Source organism: Arachis ipaensis, chromosome B4 (assembly GCF_059453495.1).
Source record: "Arachis ipaensis isolate K30076 ecotype BB chromosome B4, ASM5945349v1, whole genome shotgun sequence".
In the NCBI taxonomy this organism is placed as follows: Eukaryota; Viridiplantae; Streptophyta; class Magnoliopsida; order Fabales; family Fabaceae; genus Arachis; species Arachis ipaensis.
Genome location: NC_142439.1, coordinates 89483802 through 89496927, shown reverse-complemented (window position 1 = coordinate 89496927; position 13126 = coordinate 89483802). Strand labels below are relative to the sequence as shown.

Here is a 13126-nt window from a genome sequence, read left to right as displayed (position 1 = left end):
TATCTTCGAAATCGGGATCCTAAACTGCTTCAAACTCTCCACCTGTGCCTTGTCGCCGTCACTCATCTTCCGGTGACTAGGAAGGAGATATGTAAACGTCGCTGGGGCAAGATCGTGGTTGTGTTCATCGAAGATGGTTCTTACCCTCCGCACGCTATGCTACACATTATAGTAAATCTTCAACTTTGCCTTACAAACCGTTCGACTCTCTAGCCTCTCCTCCCTTACTCGCTCCGGACAGTCATAGTTCATAGGATGTCTTGTGCCTTGTCGATGGCAGAAAAGGTCTCTCCTTACCAAAACTCTATTAACACGGGCTACATCTCCCTTTCGAACTCCAAAACCCCTGAATTTGGCGAACTTCTTGTAGGCAGCATAAGCATCCTCCTCTGTGGCAAATTCTCTACCCAAGAAGTCATCCGTAGAAGGTTGCCCTCTCGGGCTACCATCTCCCGGGTTTTTTGCACCGCTCGACCCCTTACCATCAACAACATCCCCTCCACTTTTTTCCTCACCGTCAGAACCCCCCCGGGACTCAAAGCCTTCTTCGTCGTCATATTCGTCGTCACTCGCACAATAGTGTCCGCAACAATCATCAGAACTACCCCCATTCAAGCCTTCACTTTCAAGGTTGAACATACGCTTGAACTCCATCAGATAAAGTTGTGCAAATTTCTAGCCTAATTACATGAAAACTACAAAAAATGCAACACATAATCAATATAACTATATAGTCAAAACATCAACCACATATCTCCCAAGCCAGGGTATGTTCTATACCACAAATAAGACATAACTACTGCATTGAAATTCTGCTACCATAGATTTCATCAACTTTGGAAAATCAGAAACAACAAATCAATATAATTAAGTAACACATTATATCTTGGGGGAAGTTATATCTAATTAGGTAGCACTCATTATATCACAAGTGACTCTATCTTTTAACGGCTAGAAGTAAAAAACAAAAAACAATAATGTGTGTCATAACATTAACAACATATCAGGATCTACTTATAACTCATAAACAACCTTCATTATAACTTACATACATGGGCAATAACATATAACTGCCTAGTCAAGAACTGTGTATTCATTAACCAACCTACCTCCCTAGTGGTACCCATTTCAATGGAATTCTTCTTTTTTGTTTAGATCTTGCTTGCCTTTTATGTCTTTTCTTATTATCTATGAAACAAAAAATGAACACTCATTCCACTACTACATAATTGACTTTTACTAACATTTAAAAAATATTACCAAATCATATTAAAATATTATCTATATATATTAGTAACATTTTAACAAATGTTAAATATACCCTATGTTACTAAAGAGTTTTACTAACATTTTTTTAAAGATTTAATAACATTTAGTAAAAATGTTACGATAGATCTTCTATAGTAATATTATGAGAAATGTTACAATAGATATATTTTGTAACACTTAGAAAAATGTTACCATAGATAACTTTTTGTAACACTTAAAAAATGTTATAATAGATATGTTATGTAACACTTAAAAAAATGTTACCATGGGTATTTTTTGTAATACTTAAAAAATATTACAAAAGATCTTTAGTAACATTTTTTTAGATATATTATACTATTTTTTATTTTATATTATACACAATATAAATATACTAAAATTAATTACTACAAAATGAAATATTTTATTAAATTCACAAATTCACAAAATAAAATTTTTATAACCTCTTTCATTAATCAATAATCATTGTACAAGTTTGCTTTGTGATGCAAATAAAATGAGAAAAGAAAAAAAACGTATAGCACTTAAACTCTATGAGAAGTCATTGTACCCATTAGGCATAAAGTCATAAACCAAAGCTTGTTTAGAACCTTCAAAGCAAAAGCCAAGAAGAGCAACAATGTTAACATGAGAAGTTCTGCTCATGCTCACAACTTCATTGATGAAATCTTCACCATCACCTTTCAATTCACTTAGGATCTTCACTGCAACATGTCATCCATCCTTTAATTGTCCTTTGTATACACTGCCAAATCCCCCTGCACCTAGTTTGTTTTTGAAGGAGTTGGTCACTTTCTTCATGTCGGAATAGCTGTACCTCTTGATTTGAAGGTGTCCATGCCTCTCCAAAAAGGCATCAACCAGAAGGTGTTTCGGGTTTTGCTTCTTCCGTCTCGTGTAGTAGAGGGTGACCATCACTAACAGCAGAGTAATTGCAGTAGCTGCAGAGGTCATTGAATTGAGAAAGTAATGAATGCAATGTTGAGAAATAATATCGTTAATGTTAGATATCTTTAAGTTATAATAGAGATTATTATATGTTATATGAAAGGCACACTATGCTACCAAAAAATGATAAACGATCTATCCCTTTACCTAGTCCGAGTGCAAGTCCCATCTTCATGGAAGCCTTGCTTCTACCATCTGCAACTCAGAAGTTGAAAAGCAACCACTATTTAGCTTCAAATAAGTAATAACTAATGACAAGAAGAAACTCGGAGAAAATCAATGATCACAAGATAAAAGTGGAAACCATAAGGAATGATAGTGATACATGTACATAGATTGATTTAATTTATAAATATCATTTTTCAATACTCCAGCTCTTTTGATGCACGTGTAAGAAGAGAAAGAGACACACACACACAAACCTGTAATAATATCATTTGGAAGCATGAATTCGATCAGTGCAGTAACACTGGAAAGTGAATATAGTTGAATTGAAGCCACACCTTCTTCCTGTGCTATTGCACAACTTGCAATCACTTGCTATGCTATGGTAGAATATTTGATGGATGATGTAAGGAGTATTAGTGAGACTGAGAATTGGAAAGCCATGAGTATCACAAGAGATGCCAAAACCGAGGTAGCCACAGAAAGGTTCTTGTTTGCCTTGGATGTAGAAGGGGTATGTTATGGATTGGTTGCCGCATGTTTGGGGTTCACTTATTAAGATATTGGCATAACAAAACCATGTAGGAGAAAATATATACTTGGTTAACCGCAGGAGAAATCTTCCATAAGGTGACCATATATAACAAGACAGTTGATAAATCCCAATTTTGTAGTTTATATTGAGTATAACTTGGGGGAGTTTTGTCAATATTTCTCACACTTATTCACAAGAAATGCATGGTTGTGTGTTCTCGTCCTAATATTGCTTTACGATAAAAAACATGTTTCTTTTGTCTTAAAATTATATATGTTGATCATCTTCTATTACCATTCGATGCCGTGATGTGTTTGTTGAGTGATTCCAGAATTAATAGGGCAAGAATGGCCTAGAAGAGAGAAAGAAAGCATGCACAAGAGGAAGGAACATGAATATTTGAATTTTGGGAATTTCAGCATGGACGCGCACGCGCACCTCGCGCGCACGCGTGGATGAGGACAACTGGAATCGGCGCACAAGGATGGACGCATCCGCGCAGATTAAGAAAATCCACACCGGCGCGCACGCGTACATGGCGCGCATGCGTGGATTACAAAAGCAATCGGCGCGCACGCATGCATGGCGCATACGCGCGACAAGCTGCACATGACCTCATTAAAGAAAATCGTGCCTGGCGATTTCTGAGGCTGAGAAGGCCCAAATTCAAGCTGGTTCTGCATGGAAAAGACCCAAGGATGCTAGGGGGAAAGGGGGGATCAACCATTTTACACTTAGACATAATTTTTAGCTAGTTTTGGTTCTTTGTTCTTCTAGAGAGAGAAATCCTTGTTCCTCTCTAGATCTAGCTTTGATTTGATCTTCCCTTGTTGAATTCTGAATCGGATCTTGTTAAGTACTAGTTTTAATTGCTTAATTTGAATTTCGTAGTATAATTTTGTTTAGATCTTGTGTTAGTTTTATGAATTCTTGTCAATTGTCATTTTATACCCATTTTATGAATCTTGTGAATCTTGAATTGCTAATGTTACATTGATGATTTCCATGATTAATTGTGTTATTTGAGTGATTGTATGTTGATAATTGTTAGTGGGTATTTGCTAATTTCAAATTGCATTTTGGAAATGTCTTTTAGTAATGCTTACCATGTGTTTGATGAAATGTTTCCTTTGATTATGGAGTAGTTTTCTTTACTCTTGGCATAAGCTAAGGGAATTGAGTGACCTTGAGTCATTGGGTCTCATTGAATTGGTGATTTGAGAACCCTTGGTGATCAATTTGATACCCATTGACACTAACCCACTACTAATCTAATTAGTAGATAGGTTGGGACTTATGGGTTGATGTGATCAAACATATTTAACGTACTTCAAGCCTAGGGGTAGACAATACGTACTTAAGGCTTTTGAGAAGTAGACTTAATGGGTTGGTACCTCATAATTGTCAATGTTTGATATGGAGACAAGGATGACGATCTCAATTCCTATGCTTAGCCAAGAGTTGCTTTTGGCATTCATATTTGAAACCCAAAAATCCTAATTGCTTTGTCTCAATTATAGTTATTTGTTTAGTTTTAGAGTAGAATTATATTGGAAGTTATCTTGTTAGTTTAGAATTACTCACTTCTTGCTTTGGTTATTTGAATTAGTTTCTTGCATTTCAAGATTACTTGCTTATTAAGATTCCTAGTTTAATTTCTTGCTCATGACTTGCAACCCCAGAATTCTAACCAATGTTGATGCACATGTTTGCCCATTCCTTGTGAGACGACCCAAAGTTTGAATACTTCGATTACTTTATTGGGGTTGAACTTGTGACAACCAAATTCCCTTCTAAATTTGATTCGCGAATTATTTGTCGGTTGAGGACTATACTTGCAATGCGAAAAATCTTGTGAATTTCCTTATCAACGGTATCCGTGCTCAATCAACAATCCATAAGGAATATGAATTAGATAATGAAACATGCAAATGATATATTAATGATCATATGCCTTTTAAAAGTAACAACTAAAACATATACATAAAGCATCAAGAGAAACTTCAATGTGAACCTACATAATGCAAGAAAAATGATTATCATGACCATTTTAGTGCATAACACAAGACGATCTGACAAAATTTTCTCCATTCAAGACAAATGAGGAATTATTGCAGGAGAGGGAGGATACCAAGGTGATTGGTTGGTTCATCAAGTAGAAGAATGGTTGGGTTCATAAATAGAGTTCGAGCTAGTGCAATTCTCATTCTCCAGCCACCAGAAAAATCATGTGTCTTCTTTGCTTGCATCTCCTTGTTGAAATCGAGACCATGTAAAATTTCAGCAGCACGCTTTTCTGCAGTTGCTGCATCTAGGGCCTCTAATCGTTCATAAATCCGTTCAAGAGTTTCACCACCACCATCATCCTGAAATTAAAGTCACTCGGAGAAAGTTAGCAACACATCCAAATAACATAACAAATGAGGTACTAGTCAGTTGCCTTACTACTTAAAACAAACCCGAGCAGCCAAAGCTTCCGCTTCCTTTTCCAACTTCAATCTTTCCTCATCGCAGTTTATGACTGCCTCCAATGCAGACATATCTATGGCTTCAATTTCCCTGCTAAGGTGATAGATATCCATGTGCTCAGGAATCGGAAGTTCACAGTAACATATTGCCGTAAGCAAAGTAGAATTTCCACATCCATTTAATCCAAGTAAACCATAGCGTCTGAAAGAAATTTAGAGTACTTGCAACTATCAGTAAGAATCCAGTTACATAGACAATAAAATATCTAAGCCTATCAGGTGAAGGCAGGCAACAAACCTTCCATAGTTTAACTCCAATTCAGAATCAACTATTAGTTTAACTCTAATTAATATTTAACAATACAGAAACGTCCTTTTACTGCACAATATTACAATTTTACCTACCTCCAAAGAATTTGTAATAGGTGAGTAATTGGTTACATTCAGAAAGGAGAACCAAGCTATTGACCCTGCCAACATGGTAGAATGCCCATGCTACAGACCCAGCTGCTCGGCTAGGCGCTCAAATACAAGCACCCACGCTAGCAACAATAAGCTAGAAGTAAGACACACTAAACCGGGAATATCTACCAAGTTTTAGAGAAATTATGCATTACCAAACTTGATAACTTTTTTCTTTTTGGGTATATTTTGCTCAAGAAAATCTGCATCATTAATTAAAGTTTCAAATAGCTAATTAAAAAGACTTGCAATCAGAAATCAGAAATAAATGCTCAAGAATTGACTCACGTTAAACTTTGAAGCATGGAAAATGATGGTGGGAGGGCATATGTAATGATAAAAAATTTGAAATTCAATTTATGGATCACACTCTTGCATTACTTACATTACTGCCATGGTAACACATATATGATCTATGAAAGGGATTTCAAATTTCAAATTTGAATCTCAACCAGAACAACAACAACACAAATCAACATCAATGTCAGATCATGCAGGATTTCAGTATCTAATTTCAGAACTGCAATCAAATTTAACTCTAAATCCAGAAAATCATTTACTCTCAGAAACAATTCTGAAGAAAGTAGCAGATTGCAACAATAATAGAGAAATCAGAACATCTTTTGATGAGTCCAGCAAACCCGCTTTTCTCGCGGGGTCATCAGCAGCGATGTTCGCATTTGCGGTGACAAAGACGATGCCTGAGGGCGGTGACCAAGATCGGAGGCGGTTCTGCGATGACTACAAAGCCAGGAGCAACGGAGGGCCACCTACACATCGACGGTGACAATGACGATAGCTAACACGGCAAGCATTGGCAGCAACAACGAGCAGTGATAATTCATATCTGGATCGAAATTAGCAACAATTGAGAAATTGAAGAACTCTGTTAATAGAAAAAAAAATAAAGAAGAGAGAAAATGCTTACCGTAGTGGAAAATGAAATCGAGAATTTGAATCTGAAGGCAGAGCAAGAGATGATTGAAGTCTCAAGAGGAGCGAGATAGGGTCTAAAGCATTTTTCCTAACGTGGGGAGGATTGAGAACAACTGTGAGTGGTTTCTATTTACCTTTCAGATTTGTTTATTTTGGAATTGGGAGTGACTTTTAATTGACAATAGGTAACATTTTTAGGAAGTTTTTTAAAAACTTAATATATTTGCTAACATTTATAAATAAATGTTACTTAATATTGAATTTTATGACCATTACTAACACTTTAACAAATGTTAAATGAGAAATGTTACTAAATCTTCAAAATTTAGTAGTGTTCTAGGAATTCATTCCGTAAGAACACTTCCATCTACTTTTTTATACAATGATATATATGTCAAACTGAAAAATAAAAAAGGCCATCTCGAACTGTATTAACAAAAATTTGACTTCAAAATTTTATCTTCAAGCCTTCTAGGAAATCTGTTTTGAGTTGATATTCACAAGAAATGCTATGAGATAGAGCTATTTGAAATATCAATAGCCATTGATCATCAAGTTTAGAGTAATCCTCCTTAGAGTTTAGTTGAAGGCTACTTAGTACAATCCAATAATATAATCGGCACTTTACGTTACAAAATCTTCAAACAAGTATTCAAATTAAGCTTGAAAACATCATCTTATAAAACAGGCTAAAGTATACTAAGCGCATGAGTGATGTATTCACACAGCAGCAGATAGTTTTTCAGCAAATTTTAAGAAAAAAGTTTCCAAAAAGAGGTTGAGACTAGGACATAGCTTTGACTAATCTAATGAGGCTGACATCAGATTTTGTTAGAAGTTATATAGACGAATCGAACGACAAATTTCGACAAGCATTTACAGATAGAGACATCCATGATTTACCGTGGTTCGGTCCTAACCTGGAATCTGCATCCAGTTCTCACCAAGCAACTTGACGACAAATTTTCTTATTTCTTTTAACACAGATCAAACTCAAACACAAACTTCACACCAAAGATTACAACTTATAGGAGTAAACTAAAAAATCCTTCAAGCCTTCACTCTGACCAACGGAACTAGAATTTATTTCTTTTTAAGGTCTGAAAATGCATGTGCATACTTATCTAACATGAATGGCGAGGAATCGCGGGAAGGTGGCTACATACCTGGCTGCGAAGTCGGAGCACCACCACTCCAGGGCTGCGACGAAGTAGCGGATGATTAGCGACTTTGAGAGCACAAAGACCACCACCGACCACGCCTAAAAGAGCCCAATCCCGTGCGCGACGGACGGCGGCCATGCGATGCCCAGCGGCGGTGGTGCACCAGTGTGAACCTAGGGTTTGGTTCGATGTGAGGTGAATGGTGGGACGAAAACCCAACTTCACAGCCTCTACTCCAATTTTTTTCCTCCCGCGCCCAGCAAGCCCAATTCAACAAGCTTCCACCAACGGCGTCCCAGCACACTCAAACCCCGTTGAATTTCACACCACCAGCTCGGCTAAATCGACCCTCCCATCAGCGCCATCAACCTCCTGACAACCTGCTAGATCCTGCATACTGTAGACAACACGTGTCCACATCCTATATATAAAGAAGCTACATCTATATATCTATATGAAGTTGCATCTGTACACTAGAGCAGCCCTTTCTTCAATGGTGGATGAGGAGCAAAATTTGAAATGAGGACGAAAGGGACCAAAGAGGAAGAAATGAGAATGGGGCTGCTGACTAAGTTAAGCAAAGGAGAAGAGAGGCAAGTCACGTGTCGTTCATGCATGACAAAACGTCATAGTTAATGGCGTTGCCGTTTTGCTACATGTCAGACGACGCTCCTACAACAGCGTCAAACACGTCAATGGACTCATTTTTAGGACAAACTCACCTAATAGGCCAATATTTAAAAAAAAAAGTTTTGAAAGCCTGTTCTTATAATATTTTTATGTTATTTTCACTTTTTCTTTTAATGTTAAGAGAACAGGCCACACCTTTTAAAAACGTGACAATAGGTTCCATCTAGACACAATTAACAAAATGTGGTAACAAATTATAACTAGGCAATAGGCATGTTCTAAAAGTGTAGCGACGGGCTAAATTCAATTGTCATACTTTAAAAACCTAGCTACTCTCCACTAATAGGCATGTTTGTTTAGAAAAAAAAAAAAACAGGGTGTGACTAATAGTATAGTGTGACAATTGATCATACAAAAATCGGTGATAGAAAGCTAACGAAATAAGTGACACTTTGAAAACATGGAGGTACTTCAAAAGCGTTGTAACGGTCTATGATCACTCTTTTTCTAACTCTGGCATACTTTAAAAGTATGGCTTAAAGAGTAATTTTCTAGTAATAAATGAGATTATTTTACCGCAACCAAATTAACCTTCAATTTTACGTACAGTCCAATGCTATGAACCATGGGATTTACCTGTATGTTTGGAATTACACTATAGTACTATACTTTACCTTGACGGGTGAACTTATAATTAATTTATTAAATAATATTATATACATATTAAAAATTAATAACTAAATAAATATATATTTGTATATAAATATATATAATTTAATTTATTTTTAATATATTTTATATTTATATTAATAATTAATTTTAATAATTAATTTTAGTATATATATGATAGGCTGGTTTATTATATAATTACATTGGTATCCCTTATCATTCGCGTGCCCATATTTCTCGCATCGCTGGAATCGAAGACATACTCACTCTCTCTCTCTGGCCTGTGCTATCACAGTGTGGGGTCCCTCAATATGTCTTGTCTTATCACACTTTGTTCTCTCTCGTCAATTTCACTCCACTACTTCTCTGCCTTTAGTCCTTTACCCGCGCTCTCTCTCTCTCTCTCTCTCTCTCTCGTATGGCTGATGCAGTGCTCCTCATTTTTCACTTTCTCTTTGTTTAAACTTTAAACAACCCACCTTTAACATTCAACTTGTTTCTGCTTTCACGGACCAGAATTTCTGCTGTTAGGCACCAAGGCAAGCATTTCTAATTCATTTTTTTTTTGAACATCTGATGAACTCCTTCCATTCCATCTTTTACGTGCCTTCAAGAACCCAGTTTTCTTCATTTTTGCTTTCTAGAATCATCCTGGTTCCTGGATGCTTGTTACTTTCTTTTTTCTTTTAAATAAGGATGTAGCTCAGGGTGGATGATACTAGACGACTCATTCTTTTCTCTACCTGTTTGTTGGTGGAGTCAAGGTTTTTGTTATTTTGTTGCATTTTGTATACGCATTTTCAGTGATTTAGATCGGGTCAATTTACCTGTGAAATAATAAAAACAATAACAGCGTTATCTCTCTTGAGCTTGTTTCTCAGTGTGTGCTTGTATCCTTGGTTATGTTTGTTTTCTTTTTATTTTTTCTTTTGGTTTTATATTATGTCTAAGCCGTTATGGTGTTCTTCTTTTTTCTTTTTTTTTTTTTATAAATTCTAATTGCTTCAGATCAAACTTGAGTTTGGAGCTTCTGAATAATTGGTAACATCAAGTATTTCCAAGTTTAACCCTTAAATTTTTGTATTCACGTGCTATTTATGCTCAGCACTCTCTAAATTCTTAAATCTCTTTCGCTCTGTTTTTAGACTTTGTATGTTTACATCTGATTGTTTAGTGTAGATGCTAATTTAAATTGCAAGCTTAATTAGTAGTCATGAACTCATGAAGCCATTCTCTTTAGAATTTATTTGAACATTTTTAAGCATTTATGTTATTATTGTCATTAGAACAGTTGTTCAATCTTCATCATAATATAAAAGAAGAGCTTCTGAAATGTCGAAATTCCCTTTGTCAATTGAGACCGGCATAGTGTTCTAATGATTGTGTGATACTGATATTTTTCACTTCTGCTTGTACAAAATTTACCATAATTTAGGTAAATGAAATTTTCAGTTTTGTTCATTTACATGTTGGACTTGAATTTGGAATATTTTCTTGCCTAATTGAAACTAAATGAAAATATATTATAGAATGTACTTCAGACTATGCAAGTGCACCATGACTCACAGACTTGCATAATGATAATTCTCTGTTTGCAAGGCATTGATCAGTACTTTCATTTATTAATTTTGCACGCGTCTTTTTTTTTTTTTTTTGGATTAACAATTGTCAAAAATACACGGTTGTTCCGCTTAATATCAGTTTGTTTCACTCTTATTCTAGCGAATCGATGCCTTAACTTGTATTGACACGAATGTTGTAGAGTCATGATGAAGAAACTGGCTGTGGTATATGAACCTGGAAATGAAAGATAGGCAACGGTGGAGAGCCGAAGAGGATGCTTTATTGCGTGCTTATGTCAAACAGTATGGTCCGAGGGAATGGAATCTTGTGTCTCAGCGCATGAACCAACCTCTTAATAGGGATGCCAAGTCATGTCTAGAAAGGTGGAAGAACTACCTTAAGCCCGGAATTAAGAAAGGATCTCTAACCGAGGAAGAGCAGCGCCTTGTCATCAACCTCCAAGCAACACATGGGAACAAGTGGAAGAAAATTGCTGCAGAAATCCCCGGTCGCACTGCCAAGAGGTTAGGGAAGTGGTGGGAAGTTTTCAAAGAGAAGCAGCAAAGAGAGGCCAAGGTAATTAACAAAGGCGTCAACCCAATCGACGATACCAAGTACGAGCACATACTAGAGAGTTTTGCAGAGAAACTAGTGAAGGAGCGCCCTTCGCCACCATCCTTTGCCATGGTTGCTGCCAGTGGTTCTTTTCTGCATAATGATGCATCGGCCCCCTCACCGACTTTGCTTCCTTCTTGGCTCTCTAATTCAAATAGCACCACAACTGTGAGGCCACCATCCCCTTCCGTGACACTAAGTCTTTCTTCCTCGACAGTGGCTGCTTCTCCTCCGTGGTTGCAACCCCCAAGAGGTCCGGAGAACGCTTCTCTAGTCTTGGGGAATGTGGCACCTCACGGATCAGTTGTAGCTTTTGGCGATAACATGGTGGTATCTGAGTTGGTGGAGTGCTGCAAGGAGTTGGGAGAAGTGCATCATGCTTTGGCAGGGCATAAGAAGGAGGCAGCCTGGCGGTTAAGTAGGGTAGAGCTGCAGTTGGAGTCGGAGAAAGCATGTCGAAGAAGGGAGAAGATGGAGGAAATTGAATCGAAGATTAAGGCTCTTAGGGAAGAGCAGGCGGCTGCATTGGAGAGGATTGAAGCTGAATACAAGGAGCAGTTGGCTGTGTTAAGAAGAGATGCGGAAGCCAAGGAGCAGAAGTTGGCTGAGCAATGGGCTGCGAAACACTTGCGCATTACCAAGTTTCTAGAACAAATGGGATGCTGGTCCAGGCTTTCTGAGACAAATGGAAGATAGATACATCATTCACCTTCAGATTTGAGATGCACTGCTTTGCTGTTGTGGCTTGACCTTTATTGTTTATGGACATAGTAGTTTTGCTCTATCTTGTGCTTATCGCAAAGATATTATTACAGGGTGTGTTTTTATTAGTATACTTTCTATCCATGCAATAATTGCATTGTTCGATGTCCATTGTTTGTTCCAATCCAACCTGCTTAGAGAAGATAACAGTAAAAGTGAAGAATAAAAATAGAAAGCATGATGTTTGGAAATGTAAAGTATATAAATAAAAATGTTAGAAGACGCTTACCTTTGATGAGCCTTGAATTATCGATGATCTTCTCCGGTATGATATTATAGTCCACCATAGGGACAGATGGCGAGAGGCCGAGAGCAGCGAGTACTTATAGAACATATTGAGAGTTTTTGGAGAGTTTGACATAGCGACATCTACGTGGGTATGTCCATGTCTTCCCCAGGCTGGTTGAGGTGTTTCTTTGAACCATATCTAGTTCTTGTCGAGAAGGTATTCGGGAGCCATAGCTGTTTCTTAACTATTTGGCATCAAGTGTCATGTGCGTATTATTTTTTTTTCTCCTCTAAAAGGTAAGTTACCAAAATCGCTTCCACTTTTTGAATATGCGGACAAAAATTTCTTGAATTTTTTTTTTTGGTGACTTTTCAGTTTTTTTGGTGACTCAAAATTTCTTGAATTTTGTTAACGATAAAAATAATTTTAAAATTTTATTCGATTTTTTATATAATTCAAATATTTCTGTAAAATTTTGAATCAAATACATATGCAATTTGTTAAATATATAAAAAGTTGTCACCTATAAAAAAAATACTAATTTTGATTATTTTTGTCATATTTTATAATATTTTGAAAATTTTTTTCTTGTTATCAAAAGTAAAAGTTATTTTTGTTGAAATTTTAAAAAATTGGGTTTGATTTTGGTAGTGTACCTCTTTAAAATAGTAATACATATGTCATTAATATTTTTCATATTCTTTAATCTTTA

At 36.5% G+C, this 13126-nt stretch overlaps 2 protein-coding genes across 2 annotated transcripts; one reads left to right on the top strand and one right to left on the bottom strand.

The window, feature by feature from the left end:
* Positions 1-4920: 4920 nt before the first annotated feature.
* Positions 4921-6243, bottom strand: LOC148568306 (ABC transporter F family member 1-like). Its single transcript, XM_088484678.1, has 5 exons — positions 6233-6243; positions 5684-5728; positions 5377-5587; positions 5049-5283; positions 4921-4931 (listed from the first exon to the last, which is right to left on the bottom strand). The coding sequence occupies exons 1-5, from the start codon at positions 6241-6243 to the stop codon at positions 4921-4923; spliced, it is 513 nt and encodes a 170-aa protein (XP_088340804.1).
* A 3342-nt stretch (positions 6244-9585) lies between these two features.
* Positions 9586-12296, top strand: LOC107639464 (transcription factor AS1). The gene is made up of 2 exons (XM_016342966.3): positions 9586-9784; positions 11008-12296. Exon 2 carries the CDS (start codon positions 11037-11039, stop codon positions 12117-12119), a length of 1083 nt encoding a protein of 360 aa, XP_016198452.1. The 5' UTR covers positions 9586-9784; positions 11008-11036; the 3' UTR covers positions 12120-12296.
* Positions 12297-13126: the final 830 nt, after the last annotated feature.

Excerpts from the sequence above, each read along its gene's own strand:
- LOC148568306 (XM_088484678.1), bottom strand. Across the intron at positions 5,588-5,683 it reads TTGGAGTTAAACTATGGAAG|ACGCTATGGTTTACTTGGAT; the intron begins GTTTGTTGCCTG and ends AATTTCTTTCAG. Across the intron at positions 5,284-5,376 it reads CGGAAGCTTTGGCTGCTCGG|GATGATGGTGGTGGTGAAAC; the intron begins GTTTGTTTTAAG and ends CTTTAATTTCAG.
- LOC107639464 (XM_016342966.3), top strand. The coding sequence starts at position 11,037 with ATGAACCTGGAAATGAAAGATAGGCAACGGTGGAGAGCCGAAGAGGAT.